Here is a 20,680-nt window from a genome sequence, read left to right on the forward strand (position 1 = left end):
TAGCGGGGGTAGGGCTCTGGAGAGGTGGGGGTACTAGGATACACTGGTGAAGTTGTCTGATTTTGGGCAATTCTATAAACATTGCTTTCTAGTGAAATCGATAACTGCAGTGGGGAATATTTAGTAATGGTGAGTTTAACTATTGCATTATTCACTACTCTTGAATATGACTGGGAAAATGTACTTTTTATGGGGAAAGTATAAGAAAATTAAACCACCCTTGTATCTGGAAGTTTTTAAAGAAAGCTCCTGGAATTTTAAAAGCTCTTATATTATATCTTTATTTTACTTAATTTATTTATTATTGGATAGAGACAGAGAGAAACTCTGTCTCTATCCAATGAGTGGTAGAGACAGAGAGACTCCTGCAGCCCTACTTCGCCACTTGTGAAGCTTTCCCCCTGCAGATAGGGCTATGGGTCTGATCCTAGGGGCTTGCTCACTATAATGTGTTCACTTAACCAGTTGCACCACCGCCTGGCCCCAAAGCTCTTGTATTAGTGTTTAACACTTTCTGATATATGTCTAGAGTTTACATTCCTTAAAGAAAGGACTGTATAGGGGCCAGGCAGTGAGTGGCACATTCAGTTGAGCTCACACATGAGACATTATGTGGAAGGACTCAGGATCAAGCCCCCAGTCCCTGCCTCTAGATGGGAAACTTCAGGAGTGGTGAAGTACTAATGCAGATGTCTCTCCTTCTAGCTCCCCTTCCTCTCTCAATTTCTCTGCCCCCCCCAAAGGCAATAAAATGGCCACTGGGTGTACTGGATTCCTCGTGGAGCCACCAAGCCCTAGCCATAACCAGAGTAAAATAACAAAGTAGAGAGGATGGCATGTGATATAGTGTTCTCTTTCTGGAGGGAGCCTACTTCAGCTAATGTAAAAACACTTGATTTCTCTTTTATACTACATTTCCATATCAGATATAAAAGGGGTTCTGTTCCATGATACCTCCAGTGGTCCCTCCATCTGGAATTGATATAACAAGAGACAATGTGGAACCCAAAGGTTTCATATAGACAACAGGTTGTTCCTACCTAGGAGGCATATTTTCTTATGTCCACAAAATACCCATGATACTACCAGTAGAGGTGGACAGAGAATAATCTTGCTGTGTAACTGAAAGGAGAATCCTGTATGTGACAGCATGGGGGGAAATCTGGTGTTTTATTTATAATAAGCAACCAATATTCATCTGTTGAGTGAAAAAGCAAATAGGAGGCCACAGAGATAAATCACCAGGTAGGACTTTGACCTTGCCCAGGTTCAAGCCTCAGAACTACATGAAAGGTACCATTGCATTAGGGGAAGCATCAATGTTGTGATGTCTCTTCCTCTCTCTCTCTCTCTTCCTATTTGAATAATACAAGTATCCTCGAAGACCTGGAATTATGCATGTTTGAGGTCACAAATCTGAAAAAAAAAAAAAAAGAAAGAAAGAAGAAAACAAATAAATGAATCCCAAAGGACTGGGAAAAAGAAGAAAGAGAAAAAGAAGGAGGAAGAGGAGAAGAAAGAGGAGGAGAAGAAATACTGCTGAGTAGAATAGAATATTCCCACAGCCCCTGGGGCTGGGTGGTGGAGCCTCTGGTTGAGCGCATGTATTACAATACGCAAGGACGAAGGTTCGAGCCCCTGTCCCCACCTGCAGGGGGAAAGCTTTGCAAGTGGTGAAGCAGTGCTGCAGGTGTTTTTCTGTCTCTCTATCACCCCCTTCCCTCTTGATTTCTGGCTGTCCTTATCCAATAAATAAAGATTTAAAAAATTTAAATAAAAAAAAGAATGTTCCCACAGCCCTTAAATTTTATTCCTGTAAGTTAAAAAAAAAGTCAGAATAGGACATATTTTTCTATTACATATAAATAGGGTAGCCTCTCCATTGGGGAGATAAATCTCTGCATTATTTTAATTATGAGATACTAATTGAATATTGGAGGTAAGCAGTAACCTGAGGAAGACCCTTCTACATTTGTGTGACAGAAGGAGGTATGAGAAAAGGTTTGGTAAGTTTCTTCAAGGTAGCAAATGAATGCAACTATGAGAAGTCATATAGCTCAAAAAATCCAGCTTAAGTTTTGTTGCCCTGGAAAAACCATGTTCTCGCCAAAAATATCTCACTTCATGACTTAGAACCTATGACTTCAATAGCTGTCTTCTATCTAGTAAGATTGAGCACATTAGCAAGGAAAAGCCTTAGGTTTTGAGATGTAAGTGAAATCCATAGGGTAAATTTCATTTAAGTGAATATAAATATGAGTGTAAGTATAACTCTTAGAGTCAGTATAATATGTTGTGTTTTCATTTAAGAGAATTTATCACATATGGTTTGTAGTTTTGTTGAGATGTTTTAAAAGACATTGGCCAGGGATGACTGGATACAGGCAATGTGGTACATTTATATAATGGAATACTATTCAACTATGTTTTTTAAAGGCAAAAAATTGACATTCACAGAAAAAAATGGAAAAAGTCCAGGAGGTGTGTGAAGTGATGATTCTCCCATATAAGTATATGTAATTGATGAGCAGGAAAAACAAACTGAAAAGACAGACTAGTGGGCATTGATAACAGAAACTGAGAAGAAGGTAGTGGGAGGGAAGTCAGGTAGGGGTGTCTTTGAAAGAAAGACTCAAAAAAAAAAAAGAAAGAAAGACTCATAAATAAACATTAAATGTTAGCTAATGGTACAAAAAAAAACTTGTCTAAGTTTGAAATCAGTATTTACATATTTAAAAAAATCAGTTCACGAAACATGTGGTTTGACTTATTGCATAATGAGGTGTTTAAATATTTTGGGAAATGGGCTTAATTGATGTAGAAGATTAATAAACTGAACATTAAACAGAATTAAGTAGTTCTAAGTGCTCTTTCCATGCCTGAAGCCCATAAGACATTAAAGATCCTAGCAACAGTCAAAGCAGGCACTACTTAGTAAATTTAACAGACTACAGTTTAAGGCAAAAATACATGAGGTCTGGCTACTGCAACTGAAAAATAAAATGTAAGCTAATACACTTAGCAGGAACACCCAGCAGCCTGCATGGGCTGCCTTTGATAAGCATGTCTCTTCCAAGGGTCATTGTCTAAGTTATGGTTTGCTTTGGTTTGGTGTGAATCAGCAGCAAATGCTTTACCACATTCAGTTCTTTAGTAATAAACCCAAGGTTGTTTCCTTTCAAATATTTCTGTGGCCCAGCTTTCTTGAGTGAGGGGAGGTGCAACGAAAGGGCTTTAGAGAAAGAACAAGCAAAGCAACCTGATCAATTAAGAGAGGTTTTCTTTTTTAAAATATTATTTCAAGTTGTTATTTATTTCATAGGAAGAGAGAAATTGTGAAGTGATAAAGAGAGACACTTGCAGCATTTCTTCATAGCTGGTGAAGCTTTCCCCCTGCAGGTGGGGAACAGGCATTGTATTGTGTGCACTCACACAAGTGTAAAACTACCTGGCTCTCAAAAGGGTTTTAGCAGAAGGAAAGACTGTGAATTAGGAGGTTACAGAGAAGGAGGAGCACTGGATTTGCATGCATGAAGCCCTGGGTTCAATACTCTCTGCTCCTCTTTTCTCTCTTGCATGTGAACATAATTTAAAAATATCTTTGAGGGAGGCGGGGTTCCAGAGCAGCAGCAGCTATGTTTCTCTCCTCTCCTCTCCTGGGTCAACTAGGAATACCAAAGGAGACCACCTGAGACCACAACAAGACAGGATTAGAACGACTTTAGGAACCCACCAAATCACTAGTGAGTGCAAACACATGTGGCTCATGGACAGAAGGAGCTTAAGTGGCTGGTAACAATCCCACAGTTTACCAGCTGAGACACCACCTCCAGTCTGTTTCACCAACAAAAAGAAGACTGAAGAGACAAGAGGACTCCCCTATGACTCACCTAAATGTGAGTCTCCATTGCTACTGCTCTCAGAATCTAGAACAGAGGGGTGGAGAGCAGGCGGTGGGGGAAGGCCCTGTGCTGACACCAGGGGACAGAGAACTAATGGGGAAACTCAGGAGAAGTGAGTTGGCCTTGGTGGCCTAGCAGTGGAGCTGTGAAAGTCTCTTTGCATAACCACTGGATTATCTCTGCCACACACTGCTTTATCTCTTGGGCAGGAGTCAGTGATTAAGCTAAGAAGCCTACTTACAGTTTAAAAGCCCTCAGGCTCTCATAGCCTACAGGGAAGAAAAGAGAAAATAGAGGTTTTTAAGCCTCTTAAGCCTTTAAAGCTCCAACTCAGGGATTAAAAGAACTGTTATTTTCCACAACTACGAACCCTTTTACCTTACTTAGACACCAATCATTCCAGGCAAGAGTGATCAGTAATTTGAAAAGTACTGAGAGAGGGAACTCATAGTATACTATATAAAATGGTTAAACCAACAAGAAGAAATATTGGAGAAATGAACCAGGACAAGAGTCCAGCTAAAAGCCCCCCAAAGGTTGAACCACAACATAATGTCAACATCCAAACACTAGCTAAGGAAATAATCACAGGAGTGAGTAAAGAGTTTGAAAGAATTGTCATCAGAAATGCAGAAACAACCAATGAGACTCTGGAAGAAAACACTAATTATCTCAAGGTTATTAGGGAACTGAAAGCTGAAATAGCTGAGCTAAGAACACAACTAGCTGAACAAGCTAAAACAGTATCAGAATAGGGTAACAAGATAGATGAACTACAGATAGCAGTAGAGGGGAGAAAGAATAGAATAAATGAGGGTGAAGACAGAATAATCAAGATCGAGAACAAATTGGAGACAACTAAAAAAGAAGAAAGAGATCTCAAAAAGAGATTAAGAGATACTGAAAACAACAACAGAGACCTATGGGATGACTTCAAAAGAAATCATATGTGCATTATTGGCTTACCAGAGGAAGAAAGAGAGGGAGGAGAAGAAAGCATTCTTCAGGACATTATAGCTGAGAACTTTTCTATTCTAGACAACATAAAAAAGAAACCCAGAGGGTCCCTAACAGAATTAACCCACACTTAAAAGACACCAAGACACATCATATTTAGAATGAAAAAGATAAGGATAAAGAAAGGATCCTGAAGGCTACAAGAGAAAAACAAAGAGTCATCTACAGAGGAAAACCCATAAGATTAGCAGCAGGCATGCAAGGTTGGTTTAATATACGTAAATCAATCAATGTGATCCACCACATCAACAAAATCAAGACCAAAAACCACATGGTCATGTCAATAAATGCAGAGAAAGCCTTTGATAAAATACAACAGCCCTTTATGATCAAAACACTGCAAAAAATGGGAATAGATGGAAAATTACTGAAGATAGTGCAGTCAATCTATAGCAGACCAACAGCCAACATCATACTCAATGGTGAAAAACTGGAAGCATTTCCCCTCAGTTCAGGTACAAGCCAGGGCTGCCCACTATCACCATTACTATTGCATAATATTGCAAGTTCTTGCCATAGCAATCAGGCAGGAGCAAGGAATTAAAGGCATACAGATTGGAAGAGTAGAACTCAAACACTCCCTATTTGCACATGACATGATATATAGTATACATAGAAAAACCTAAAGTATCCAGCAAGAAGCTTTTGGTTATCATCAGGCAATACAGTAAGGTGTCAGGCTACTAAATTAACATTCAAAAGTCAGTGGCATTCCTCTATGCAAACACTAAGTTAGAAGAAATTGAAATCCAGAAATCAACTCCTTTTACTATAGCAACAAAAACAATAAAATATCTAGGAATAAACCTAACGAAAGATGTGAAAGACTTGTATACTGAAAATTATGAGTCACTACTCAAAGAAATAGAAAACGACACAAAGAAGTGGAAAGATATTCCAAAGATGTTCATGGGTTGGAAGAATTAACATCATCAAAATGAATATACTACCCAGAGCCATCTACAAATTTAATGCTATCCCCATCAAGATTCCAACCACATTTTTTAAGAGAATAGAACAAATGCTACAAATGTTTATCTGGAACCAGAAAAGAACTAGAATTGCCAAAACAATTTTGAGAAGAACAGAACTGGAGGCATCACACTCCCAGATCTCAAATTGTATTATAAGGCCATTGTGATCAAAACTGCTTGGTACTGGAACATGAGTAGACACACTGACCTGTGGAATAGAATTGAGAGCCTAGAAGTAAGCTCCCACACCTATGGACATCTAATCTTTGACAAAGGTGCCCAGACTATTAAATGGGGAAAGCAGAGTCTCTTCAACAAATGGTTTTGGAAAAACTGGGTTGAATTATGCAGAAGAGTGAAACTGAACTACTATATTTCACCAAATACAAAAGTAAATTCCAAGTGGATCAAGAACTTGAATATTAGTCCAAAAACTATCAGATACTTAGAATAAAATATTGGCAGAACTCTTTCCCACATAAATTTTAAAGACATCTTCAGTGAAACAAATCCAATTACAAAGAAGACTAAGGCAGGCATAAACCTATGGGACTACATCAAATTAAAAAAACTTTTGCACAGCAAAAAAAATCTCTACTCAAACCAAGAGACCCCTCATAGAATGGGAGAAGATCTTTACATGCCATACATCAGACAAGAATTTAATAACCAAAATATATAAAGAGCTCGCCAAACTCAACAAAAAATAACCCCATCCAAAAATGGGGAGAAGACATGGACAAAAGAGATCCACAAGACCGAGACGCACATGAAAAAATGCTCCAAGTCTTTGCTTGTCAGAGACATGCAAATAAGAACAACAGTGAGATACCACTTCACTCCTGTGAGAATGTCATACATCAGAAAAGGTAACAGCTGCAAATGCTGGAGAGGTTGTGGGGTCAAAGGAACCCTCCTGCACTGCTGGTGGGAATGTCAATTGGTCTAACCCCTATGTGAAACAGTCTGGAGAACTCTCAGAAGGCTAGAAATGGACGGATGATCCTGCAATTTCTCTCCTGGGGATATATCCTAAGGAGCCCAACACACCCATCCAAAAAGATCTATGTACACATATTTCTTTAGCAGCACAATTTTTAATAGCCAAACCTAGAAGCAACCCAGATGTCCAACTACAGATGAGTGGCTGAGCAAGTTGTGGTATATATACACAACAGAATACCACTCAGCTATTAAAAATGGTGACTTTACCGTTTTCAGCCAATCTTGGATGGACCTTGAAAAATTCATGTTAATTGAAATAAGTCAGAAACAGAAGGATGAATATGGGATGATCTCACTCTCAGACAGAAGTTGAAAAACAAGATCATAAGAGAAAACACAAGTAGAACCTGAACTGGAATGGTGGATTGCACCAAAGTAAAATACTCTGGGGTGGGTGGGAGGGAGAATACAGATACAAAATGGATGACAGAGGACCTAGTGGGGTTTGTATTGTTATATGGAAAACTGGGAAATGTTATTCTTGTACAAACTATTGTATTTACTGTCAAATGTAAAACATTAATTCCCCAATAAAGAAATTTAAAAAATAAATAAAAATAAAAATATCTTTGAAAAGAAAGGTTAATAGTTTTGTGATGCACTAATGCTAAGCCTTTTTCTTTGCCTTAAATCTTCATTAACGTAATTACATAGAGAAATGTACACTTCCGAAGTCTAAGTAGTTGTATTATATTGAGCTGACATGAAAGAACCGTTGAGGGAGTCGGGCTGTAGCAGAGCGGGTTAAGCGCAGGTGGCGCAAAGCACAAGGACCGGCATAAGGATCCCGGTTCGAGCCCCAGCTCCCCACCTGCAGGGGAGTCACTTCACAGGCGGTGAAGCAGGTCTGCAGGTGTCTGTCTTTCTCTCCTCCTCTCTGTCTTCCCCTCCTCTCTCCATTTCTCTCTGTCCTATCCAACAATGACGACAACAACAACAATAATAACTACAACAATAAAACAACAAGGGCAACAAAAGGGAATACATAAAATAAAATAAAATAAAATTTTTTTTAAAAAAAACGAAAGAACCGTTGAAGTGCTCCATTACTGCCAATTTAACGTAATTCACGAATATGCCAGTGGAATTTGTCTTGCTGTGAACAATATCACTGATGTGCAGTTATTCTTCACTTTGACTTGCCAGTTGCAGGGCTGATTTAAGACATTCTATTCTCTGAGGATTTGTAAGCTATTAGTGCTTATGGATTTTGTGTCCTGAAGCACTCTTTAATCCTATGATTCCTGAATCCTGCTCTAAGCCACAACCTTCTGTCACATCTCAAAAATTAGAGGCAGTTAGCTCTGCTGAGCGACCACTCTGCCCCTGCACCTTTAGGGGTCCTGTTACCCACTGTACCTTCTTGAGGAACTTTTGGATCCAGGACGTATTTCCTTCATGAAACTCTGCTGTAGGCAGTACTCTGAGGGTCTGCCCTTCTGAATACTGTAGCCAAAGCAAGCAGTGCTATGGATGAGATCAGCCAAGAGGCCGTGGAGAAATACCTGGAAGCCCACCCTGGCTTTGCCAAGGAGTACTTCAACAAGAATCTGGGGGTGCAGACCCCACCTATCGAGCCTGTCCCTGGGCTGACCCCGGCGGAGGAGTCTGGCCTGTTCGTGGAGCTGCTGCAGGCGGCACGGGAGGAGGTTGGCAGCCCAGAGCTGGCGGTGCACCCCACACTGCAGAAGCTGGCACAGCGTTTGGGGGCCGACTGCTGCAGTCTGTTCCTGTACAGGGCCCGCAACAGCACTCCTGAGGTGGCCTCCAAGTTGCTCAACGTCACCCCAACCTCCAAGTTTGAGGACAACCTGGTGGTTCCTGATCAAGAAGTTGTGTTTCCGTTGGACATTGGGATAGTGGGTTTGGTTGCTCAGACAAAGAAATCTTTCAATGTTCCAGATGTCAAAAAGGTAGGTGGACTTAAAACAGTGAGACAGAGATGAGGAACAGTGAGAAAGAGAACTACGGCAAAGCCTGAGAGTCTCCTCAGGAGACATAGGCTTGAATTGAACTTCATTTGGACATATGGATCCATGTCCAGCAGAGAAGCAATTACAGAGCCAGACCTCCCACCTTCTGTACCTCATAAAGATCTTTGGTCCATACTCTCAGAGAGTTAAAGAATAGGGAAGCTTCCAATGGTGGGGAGGGGATGTGGAACTCTGCTTGCAGTAATTGTATGGGATCATACTTCTCTTATCCCACAATCTTGTTATCTTGTTGATCATTATAAAATCATTAAAAAAAATGTGAATGTGGGTGATGACTAAGTGCAGTTGGCCACTCCACCCAGGACTATGGAGAAAGGAATTCCAATCATGCAACTGGAACAAGTGGGTCTTCCCAAAGATGAGGAGCATATTGCATGAATTGGGCTCTTTAAAAGAAAAAAAACAGGGGAAAATAGCTTTTTTAAAAAAATTATTAGTTATTTAATAATGATTTACAAAATTGTAAGCTAACAGGGGTGTAATTCCATATTGCTCTCACCACCAGAATTTTGTATCCCCATTCCCTCCACTGGAAGCTACAGCAGTTCTTCCAAGGTTGCAGAGATGAGTTAACTATTATTCCTACAATTGCATGTCTATATTTGTATAGATTTGCCCCCCCCTTTTTTTTTCTCATGGTCCCATCTTCTCTTCCTTTCCAGGTCACACCTATACCTATTACTATTTCCGAATGCCCCTTCCTTTTCCCTCTTCTCTAAGGAGCCTAATGGAGATGGAGTTCAGAGCCCTCTGATCACCTTCCCCCTATCATTTCTTTCTCACTGAGAGTATAAACCAAAATTCTTTCCTAGGTACAGAAGCTGGAAGGTCTGGCTTCTATAGTTTCTTCTTCACTGGACATGGGTTTTGGCAGGTGGAACTATAACCCCAGCCTGTTTCTAACTTTCACTGATGGGATAAGGCTCTGAGGAGGTGGGGTTCCAGGACATATTGGTGAGGTCATCTGTCCAGGGAAGCCAGGATAGAATCATAGCAGCATCTGCAACTTGGTGGCTGAAAGGTGGTAAGATATAAAGCAGGGGGAAAAAAAGATACAAAGCAGGACAAAATGTTTAATAAATAGGAATCAAAAAGTAGGAATTTTAAAAAGTAAGAATAGAGCAGATGAGAACAGGGATTTCAGGGTGAGGAAACAATAGCTCTTTATCCTTAACTATTCCAGCATTACTCATTTTAGAAATTTTTTAAAATTCAAATAAAACAGTGGAAATGCATATTACTCTTCATTTCTCTGCTCAGCAGTAACCATAAACTCTAGACCCTGAAATTTCTTCTGTCAGCCCTTTTTCAATAGCTTTGTCCTATATTAATTTGCTATTAGAACAAAGGGAGAAATGGATTATCATGAAGCAGAGTTAATTGGAAGCTGCCTCTGAGATGCTTTCTGTGCAGAGGTTGATTGCCAGTTTATGAAGGGGGCAGCAGGAGGCAGGATGGATAATCTCTTACATGTGTCCTGAAGCTGATTACAGAGAGATGGCTGCATGGATCCAGAAGGGAAATAAGTTGTGAAACACTAGCAAAATTCAGCAAACAGTGACAACAAAACTCTTCAGGTGCAAGGGTAACTGTTGGCATCGTAGATGCCTCAACCAAATATAATAAACTCTTCATTGAATTTAAGCTAGTTTACATCAGCTTTTGAGGCCCACGACAGCTGCTTCAGTTGAGTAACGGGACGAATGCACTTAAGGCAAAGTTCTCTGGGTCCCAGTGAGGAGGCTGTGTTCACACATCCTAGGTTTCCACATAGGAAAATGTGTTCTGCCAGTTTCCAAAGAAGGATCAAATTACTAAGACCTAGCACCTAGAAAGTGATGTACAACATTTTTTTTTCCTAAAAAAATAATTTAATTTATTTATTTTCTGAAAAGCTTACTTATCTATTTTTTTCATGAGAGAGATGGCAGGGTGATGGTGGGGGACATACCATAGCATCACTCCCTTATATTCTGTGCCTGGCATTGAAATCTGGGCTCTGTTCATGCAAAGTATATACTTCATCCACTGAGTTATCTCCTAAGTAAAATATTTTTTAAGAGATGAATAAAACAATTTCTGCTACAATACTCTATTTATTTTGCTATAATATTTTAATGAGCCTAGTTTTCCATGTTGAGAGAGTAATAGAATGGAGCTGTTTTAAAAACCAGGTGGCACTGGTCTTTTTTTATCTTCCTTTTTTTTTTTTTAAATCCATGATGAACACAAAAAGAGCAGTAAATATGAGTGAGTGGCATTACTTTTCTCTGTTCTCCTATTTCCAGAGGACTTCTGATTGTCATAGATGGGACAGAGATGTGTAAGTTGAAAACAGACACTCTCCTGAGCTCAGAAAAGAGAATAAAAGTCTTCCATTTCTACTTCTCCTAAGCATTTTTACTAGAGCAATACTTTTCAACTCTGTATACACATTAAAATCCAACTGGGAGCTCTTTGAAAACTACTGATATCTAGGACCAGGCTAGTGACTCAGCCAGGACAGCACACATGTAACCAACCATGTGCAGTGACCTGGGTTCTAGCCCCTGTCCAGACCCACATGGACATGTCAGCAGACAAGATCTCAGGGCTTAGCGGGGGATTTCACCAGCAGTGGAACAATACTGGAGTATCTCTTCTCCCTCTGCCTCTATCTCTCTGTCTCTCACTCTTAACCAAAAAGACAAATAGAGCCACCAGGAGTGATAGGCTGGTGCAGACATCAAGCCCCAGTGGCAAACACTGGTGGAAAAAGAAATACTAATGTCTGATACCATCAATGGAGCAAAATCACACCTGTCTCTTAGAGCTTGGAGCACAGCTATTAGGTATTTGGCCGATATTTCCCAGGTGATTCTAGTATGCAGTCAGCGTCGGAAACCACTGGCACATTGGCTGAGCAGACACAGGAAGATAAAGTGAACTGCAAACCAATAGTGGGACATTAGATAGAAAGAACTTTTTCCTTATGCAGAGACAGCTGAGTTCCTGGCAGCTGTATTTCTCCCAGAATCAGTAAATGAAATGGGCTGGAAGAGAATCATAGTCTCTTCATTTGACCCACACTCACCCTCACCATATTTCTCTTCAATACACCTTAGTCACTGAGAATCACCAAAGAGAAAGGAGATAGAAATCAATAGTTTCAATGAAACGTCTATGAATTCTCCCTCCCCCCTCCTTTTTTTTGACGGTGCCAGGACCCTGGACATGCACAATTTCATTGCTTCTGGACAGATTTTGCCCTTCTTTTAAAATTTCAGGTGGAGATAGAGAGACACACCATAACATCAGCGTCACCCCTCCCCCCAGTGCCATGGCTTTCCTCTGTGGTGCTGGGATTTGAACTTGGATCACATGCATGGCAGGGCATACACACACTTAGGTAAGCTATCATCTGTCCCCTTAGTTTTCCACGTTTACATTGTTTTGATAACTTAAAAATATTTTCACATTCTTGGGAGTCGGGCAGTAGCGCAGCAGGTTAAGCGCAGGTAGCACAAAGTGCAAGGACTGCCATAAGCATCCTGGTTCGAGCCCCCGGCTCCCTACCTGCAGGGGAGTCACTTCACAGGTGGTGAAGCAGGTCTACAGGTGTCTCTCTTTCTCTCCCCCTCTCTGTCTTCCCTTGCTCTCTCCATTTCTCTCTGTCCTATCCAACAACAACGACATCAATAATAACTACAGTAATAAAATAAGGACAACAAAAGGGAATATAAAAAAATTTTAAAAATATTTTCGCATTCTTTTTTTTTTTGTATGTGTGTGCTCTTTTTTTTTTTTTTTAAGAAAGGATAAATTAACAAGACCATAGGGTAGGAGGGGTACAACTCCACACAATTCCCACCACCCAATCTCCATATCCCACACCCTCCCCTGATAGCTTTCCCATTCTCTATCCTTCTAGGAGCATGGACCCAGGGTCTTTGTGGGTTGCAGAAGGTAGGAGGTCTGGCTTCTGTAATTGCTTCCCCGCTGAATATGGACGTTGACTGGTCAGTCCATACTCCCAGTCTGCCTCTCTCTTTCCCTAGTAGGGTAGGTCTCTGGGGAAGCAGAGCTCCAGGACACATTGGTGGGGTCTTCAGTCCAGGGAAGCCTGGCCGGCTTCCTGATGACATCTGGAACCTGGTGACTGAAAAGAGAGTTAACATACAAAGCCAAACAAATTGTTGAGCAATCATGGACCCAAAGCTTGGAATAATGGAGAGGAAGTGTTAGGTGGGTACTCACTGAAAACTCTAGTATACTTCTGCTTTCAGATATATATTTTGCAGTAGTTTATGGATACGTGTGAACATATGCTCTCTCTCATAGAAACTGGTGTATATCTAGGTTTTGGGACTTTGTTAGAAAGTGAACCACCTGGGATAGAATTAGAGTATACTATAAAAGGAAAGGTCTCACCCGAGTAATGAAGCTGAAGGGTTGTCATTCCACACGTGAAGTCTCTGGACACAGTCTGAAGTGAAGCATGCTGAGGTGGCAATCGTTGCGTTGATTAGGTTGCGATCGGCAGATGCAACATTATTTGATATGGATTGGGAGAGGCATACGGGAAAGTGGGCCCTATCCAAGGGTTCCAGGACTGGGGGAAGTAGAGGCTCTATAGTGGAGATGTGAGGTTCCTGCTGTCTTAGGATTCCAAAAGACAATCGATAGTTAATGCTATCATCACATTATCTGGTAATTGGGTTAACTTTGAAAAGTCCTTTTGTTAGGGTTTGCTGTACAGTATCCAGTATCTTGTATATAGCTGTGCTATTGGATGCTTCTAATCTACTTGGTCTAGGCTTTTGAGAGAATCCGCATACCAAATACACAGCCTATATATTAAAAAGACTAAGTCTGTGTTTTAAAAAACTTCGAGACATACAATTAATTTTCCCCCTCTCATATTAATTAACTAGTGATTTATATGACTACATTTTGCTAGGAGTGTACATAAACACCATTCCCACCACCAAAAGACTGTGACCCATCCCTCCCACCCACTCCCACCCCCCACTGGCCCAGGAAGCTGCATGTCTACCCCTCACCACAGGGTTTTTACTTTGGTGCCCTACTTACAATTTGCTCAGGTCCTGCTTTTAGTTTCCCTTTCAGATCTTCTTACTCAATTTCTGTTGATGAGTGGGATCATCCCATACTCATCTTTATCTTTCTGACTTAGCTCACTTAACATAATTCCTTCTAGCTCTGTCCAAGATGGGTCAGAGAAGGTGGGTTCATTGTTCTTGATAGATGCATAGTATTCCATTGTGTATATATACCACAGCTTTCTCAGCCACTCATCTGTTGTTGGGCACCTGGGTTGCTTCCAGGTTTTAGCTATTATGAATTGTGCTGCTATGAACATAGGAGTACACACCTCTTTTTGGTTGGGTGTTATGGAGTCCTTGGGGTATAACCCCAGGAGAGGAATTACTGGATCATATGGAAGGTCCATGTCTAGCCTTGTGAGAGTTTTCCAGACTGCTCTCCACAGAGGCTGGACCAATTTACATTCCCACCAGCAATGCAAGAGGGTTCCTGTCCCCACAGCCTCTCTAGCTTTTGTTGCTGCTAACCTTTTTGATGTATGCTATTCTTACAGGAGTGAGGTGGTATCTCAGTGTTGTCTTAATTTGCATTTCTCTGACAATCAGTGACCTAGAGCAGTTTTTCATGTGTTTGTTAGCCTTTTGGATCTCCTCTGAGGTGAATGTTTTGTTCATATCCTCTGTCCATTTTTGGATGGGGTCATTTGCTTTTTTGGTGCTAAGTTTGCTGAGCTCTTTATATATTTTGGTGATTAGTTTCTTGTCTGATGTATGGCATGTGAAGATCTTCTCCCATTCTGTGAGGGGTCTCTTTGTTTCTGTGATAGTTTCTTTGGCTGTGCAGAAGCTTTTCAATTTGATGTAGTCCCATTGGTTTGTTTCTGCTTTAGTCTTCCTTGCAATTGGGTTTGATTCATCAAAGATGTCCTTGAGGTTTAGGTGGGAAAGTGTTTTACCAATGTTTTCCTCTAAGTATTTGATTGTTTCTGGTCTAACATCCAGGTCTTTGATCCATTTGGAGTTGATTTTTGCTTCTGGTGAGATAAAGTGGTTCAATTTCATTCTTCTGCATGTTACAACCCAGTTTTCCCAGCACCATTTATTGAAAAGAGCCTCCTTCTTCCATTTAATCCTTTGGGCCCCTTATCAAAGATTAGATGTCCATAGGTGTGAGGATTTATTTTCGCATTCTTAATCTCACTTGATTCTGGCAAAGATCCTGTGTAGAAGGCTAGGACCATATTTTAATTTTCATCATAGGTGTGTGTGCGCGCGTGCATGCGTGTGTGTGTGTGTGTGTGTGTGTGTGTGTGTGTGTGTGTGTGTGTGTGTAAGATCTTTAGGTTCAGTTAGGCAGGATGTGGAAGGTCTGGGATTGTGACACCAGTTTTCTGAGGGTTCCCTCTTTTATCTCACCTATGATAACATACAACCTCTCTGGTTGGCAATGTGGCTCTAGTGAGGGACACTCCTCAATCCTAGACAAAGCCACAGAATAGGCTACTTCAACCTTGAGGGTCCTATGAAGGTGGTAATAGGGAAAACTGCCTGATGTAGGACAAAAACTGTGGTATCAGAGAGACCTGGGCATAAATCTAAGTCTCAGACAAGGTTTCCATGTGATGTAATTAATGGAGGTAACCAAATGCATGTATCAAATGTAGGTAAAGGACTTGATTTCTAGAAGGTACTCAACACATAACAGTTCCGATAATGTTCTGTTTATGTCAAGGGAAGCTTGAGGGCTGGGTACAGATGATCAAAACTGGGTCAATGATTGTTGCCTGTGTTTAAAGCAGGTTAAAGACAATAAAACTTTCAGTAACCAGAGACTGAGAGATGTACTTTTCAAGTTAATAATTTATATTTTTGTATTGGGAAAACTATTGACCAACTCAATGGTGGTTCTAGCCTGACTGAGGTTTAAAGGAAAGCCAGGTAGAAGTCCTACTTTTTCAATAATTAACTGTGTGATTATAATACTCTCTCCCCATCTCCATTCTGACTCATGAACTCAAAGGATAGCTCAAGATTTGATGAGGGACCCAGGTTCCCAACTGCTCTAGACAACATTCTACAGTTCTTCAATGGCTTTTTTGAAGAAAACCTACCAAGAGGGATTGTGAATCTAAGAAACACAGATCTTACCTAGAGAAACTTTACTAAGAGCTATTTAAGCTAGGAACAATAAAGTGCCAGAAAATTCTTACCTCCTCTACCATGTTCTGTTTTATGTAAGAAAAAAAAAGAAAAAAGCAAAGAAAGAAAGAGAGAAAGGAAAAAGGGAAAATGGCTGCCAGGAGCAGTGGATTTGTTGAACAGGCATTGAGCCCAAGAGATAACCCTGCTGGTAAATAAATAAATAAATAAAATCAAGAGCAGTTTGAAAGGTGGTACAATGAGTAAAGTATTGGATTCTTAAGCATGTTATCCCAAATTCAATTCATGGCATTGAACATGCCAGAGTGGTACTCTGGTTCTCTCCTCTTCTTAGTCTCTCTCTCTCATACACACACACACACACACACACACACACACACACACACACACACAGAGAGACACATTAGTAAAGTAAGTAAATCTTTAAAACGTGAAAGTAAAAACGTTCAGTTTAGCATTATATGCAGTGGGGGAAATGAGAAGTAATCTATAGAGTGGTTGAGTATGATCACCAGACTCTCATACTAGTCTCCAGCAAGAATCTAGAAGGTGAATTCATCTCTGCGTGCAATGAACTGAAGGAAAGTGTAGAGGATATTGTTACGTAGCCAGGCAGGTGGTTCAGTGGTAAAGTATAGGACTTGCTTATGTGAGGTCCTTGGTACCGCATATGCTGGAGTAGTACTCGAACTCACTCTGATTACATAAATAGAAAAATCTGTTAAAAGAAGATACAGTTACATAATTAAATGATTGTATAAAGTTGGGAAAGAACCTTTTGTAAAAACAAAACAAAATAAAAACAGAAAAGAGAAATCTTGCTCAAGCCAAGAGAAAGGCAGAGCTGGAGACCTACTGAGAAATTAACACTGACTTCCTCAAGTAGGTAAGATCAGAAGGAACTTGGGGGATTGTTAACTTTGTGGTTTCAGGTGTACATTCAACTTGTGTGAACAGAAAGAACAACTCTGAAATATACATGTGGTACCAGCTATCAGTCCTCAATACAAATTTTTTTTATCATGACCCTCTCTTCCCTCTGCACTATCCCCACTTCTTCATACCTCCTTTATTCTTATCTCTAATATCATCTCTTTTCTCTTGGACAACCTCAGCCTAAGCTAGATAGGCCAAAGTTTGGGTGGAAAATGTTCATTCAGAAACAGGCAATCTTCTGTGTAATCACGAGACAGGGTCGAATGGAGAGGTTTGCTGGGGACCATCATGCTAGGGCCCTTGTAGTGTGGCATATGGTTTGTACTATAGAGAATCATCTGTTGTTATTCCTAGATCTACTGTTTCATAATTTTGTGCTGCTTTGGCAGATGTGTGACTGTGTCTTTCAGAATAGCCATTTTTCTGACTTTATGGACAAACAAACTGGATATGTCACAAAGAACTTGCTGGCAGCGCCAATAGTGATGGGAAAGGAAGTTCTCGCTGTGATCATGGCACTTAACAAAGTAAATGCATCAGAATTTTCTGAGCAGGATGAAAAGGTAATGCCAACCCCGTCCATGCAGCTGTAGGCTCAGGAAATTTATTTCTTGTATATGTATATATACATGTGTGTGTGTGTGTGTGTGTGTGTATTGTGCTTACTTTTTTTTTCTCTGTCTTCTGTAGGTCTTTTCCACATACCTCAACTTTGTTTCTGTCATTCTAAGACTTCATCATATCAGCTACCTGTACAATATTGAATCCAGAAGAAGCCAGGTAAAGGAAAAGTAGCATTAATCACTCCATACTGATCTTCTGACAGAGATTCAGAGGCAACAAAGTCAGATCCTAATCACCACACACACACATTGGGAGGTTGGGGGGTAAACTACATGTTAAACAGATCCCCACACATAAGCCCCGATGTCCTCTCATTATCTCCTTGCCAATTCCCTCTCAATGACTTCAACTTTATTTTGCTTTTCTTCATTCTCTCCCTTGGTCAGCTTTGTATGTTTGTTTTATCACTGGGGCTCAGTGCCAACACTATGAATCCACTGCTCCTGGCAGCCATTTTTTCCTTCCATTTTATTCTACAGGACAGATAAAAATTGAGAGGGAAGGAAGGGGAGGTAGAGGGGGAGATAACAAGATAGGTATCTGCAGAGCTGTTTCACTACTTGTGAAGCAACCCTGCTACTAGTAGGGAGTGGGGGCTTGAACCAGGATCCTTATGCCAGTCCTTGCGCTTTGTGCCACCTGCACTTAACCCACTGCACTACCGCCTGACTCCCCACATACAGTTTTAAGAAGGTCTTGATTCATGATAAAAGTATGAATTTAAAGAGTAAATTAATAGCTCCTCTGAAATGATTTACCTTCTTAGGGCAAAGGATAAAGAACAACATTGGTAGCTTGAATGCCTGACTCTGAACCAATATCTGGATTTCAGTTTCCTAATCAATACAGTGGTAACAGGGGACACAGGCTTTGAAGGTTTCTTTCCATTCTAACAATCCAGGTGATGCTACCTATAATCATCCCTCATAGTCATGCAGGAAAAGAAACGTGTGGCTTTATTTTCTCAAGGGTCAGTCATAACCAGTGGGCAATCAATACTGGACCTGTTTCCCAGGGATATTTCTGCTCCCAATTTTAGATTCCTTGTCCTTTGAAGTCAAAATATTCGGCCTGGGAACCAGTCAGGGATTTCCTTCAGCTTAATTAGGATGTTCTTCCCCTGGAAAGAGCATCAGATTCTACAGGTCAATGGTTCAGTCTCCCATGACAGCTCTCTACTTCAGATGCCAACTGCAAGTCCAGGCTTCCACCTAGATTTCTGACCAAGCAGATGCATTCTAGTGGCCCCCATAATCTCTTCCTCCAATTTAGGTACAAGACCAAATGAATATGTGGTCCTTGCTGAATGGCTATAAATGAGAGGTCCTCAGGAACCCCCCCCCAGGTTTGATTAAATTTCTATAATGGCACAGTAAGTTCAGAAAACCCATTTACATACAAGGTCACCAGTGTATTGAAAGGGTATGTATTGACCAACAGTCCTATGGGAGAGTCACATGCGACAAATATGTACAAAAAACAGTAGCTTTCATGCCCATCCAGGTGTGCTATTATTTCTATTATCTCTGGGTGTTCACAAAGCTGATAAACTCATTGGCCACTGAACTAAACTCTAGACCTTCTTCCCACCCTGGAGGTCAGTGGTTGAAACCAGAAGTTCAGACCCTTTAATAATGTGGTTGGCTGGCTCCCCAGTCAATAACCCTCATCCATAGGTGCTTCTCTAAATATCAGTCTACTAAATTAACAAGAGACATCTTTGTCACAGCACTTGTGGAATTCCAAGGGCTCTAGGGAGACTTGTTAACCAAAAAATGTGGATGAAAATCAAATATGTATGAGAAATCTGTTTTGGTCTTCTGAATGGTCCACATATAGGCTGTTTATAAAACAAAACACAATATTTTGTAATACGTATTCATTGTATTTGCTGCACCTCCCATTTTCTCTTCTTCCACTTCTTTCTCCTCCTTTTCATCTTCCTTCTCTTCCTTTTCCTCTTTGTTGTCCACCTTCCCCTCCTCCTCCTCTTCTTCTTTTGCCACCAAGGTTATTGCTGGGGCTTGATGCTAGAGGGTGTGACAGAGAGAGGTAGGGAAGGAGAGACAGAAATAAGAAGAGATACATTCCACCAGTCGGTAGAGCATGAGACTCTTAATCTCAGGGTTGTGGGTTCATGCCCCACGTTGGGCGCCATTTGTTGTTAAAGTTTTGGAGGCTCCAGCAGGCCGGGCTAGCGTCGCGGTGGTAGACAGAGACAGACTCGAGGACACACGGCTGGGCTGGGAAGCTGTATATCTTTATTCAAGAGTGGGCAAACATGTGCTCTCCTGTCTTTCTCCTCTGGCGGCAGAGAGAGACCCTTAAACTAACCACCACACAGAACTCTCCTGCATCCTTCTCCTCACGCAGCAGCGCCAAGAACTCTGGAACTCTGTAGGGGTTCCCTTGGGGTGGGGACAAGCGGGCCCTCGAAACTAGCAGGGGCCAAACCAATTTTTCTGGCTGGGGGAGAGCTAGACCAAACCAATGTAAAGCATACAACAATTCTCCCTTTTCTTTTTAACTAAATGACTACAGTATCAGGGGTGTGGGGTGAACAGAAACCTATATCGTACAGGCATTTTCAAAAAAGAAACTGGCACAAACATGGAGAAACATGTAAGCGAGTAACAAGAACCAGTGTGCTGCCAAGGGAAGGCCTGAGGGGGCCATTTTTTGCCTCTGGGAGAAACTTTATCAGCTTAAAAAAACATTTCTTGCCTCTGGGGGGCGTACTTGCCTCGATGGGCATTTTCTAGCATGGGGGGAGGGGGAGGCCTAGAGTCCCAAGGCATGGCTGTAGTCAGTCTTTGAGAAACCCAGCAGCATAAGGGGAAGCTGCTAGTTTTGTGCAGTGTCCGAGGTGTACCAGTGAGTCCGATAGAAGTCCAAAGCAGATGTCCACCGAAGAATTGCCAGGGGGTGAATTGTTGTACGTCTGTCATGATGGGGAATGTCAGCCATCGGAATTCTGCTTTTCTGTAGAGAACTTGACAGCTGCAATTCACTTACTTATGAAA

The 20,680-nt window shown here is 41.1% G+C and overlaps 1 protein-coding gene across 1 annotated transcript in view; it reads left to right on the top strand.

The window, feature by feature from the left end:
- The first annotated feature begins 8,367 nt into the window (after positions 1–8,367).
- Positions 8,368–20,680, top strand: part of PDE6C (phosphodiesterase 6C) — a 59,345-nt gene continuing 47,032 nt past the window's right edge. The window contains exons 1-3 of the mRNA XM_007516784.2: positions 8,368–8,811; positions 17,444–17,596; positions 17,724–17,813. Of these exons, the coding sequence (XP_007516846.1) occupies positions 8,368–8,811; positions 17,444–17,596; positions 17,724–17,813 (687 nt within the window). The remainder of the gene's footprint in view (positions 8,812–17,443; positions 17,597–17,723; positions 17,814–20,680) is intronic.

This window comes from Erinaceus europaeus, chromosome 1 (assembly GCF_950295315.1).
Source record: "Erinaceus europaeus chromosome 1, mEriEur2.1, whole genome shotgun sequence".
In the NCBI taxonomy this organism is placed as follows: domain Eukaryota; kingdom Metazoa; phylum Chordata; class Mammalia; order Eulipotyphla; family Erinaceidae; genus Erinaceus; species Erinaceus europaeus.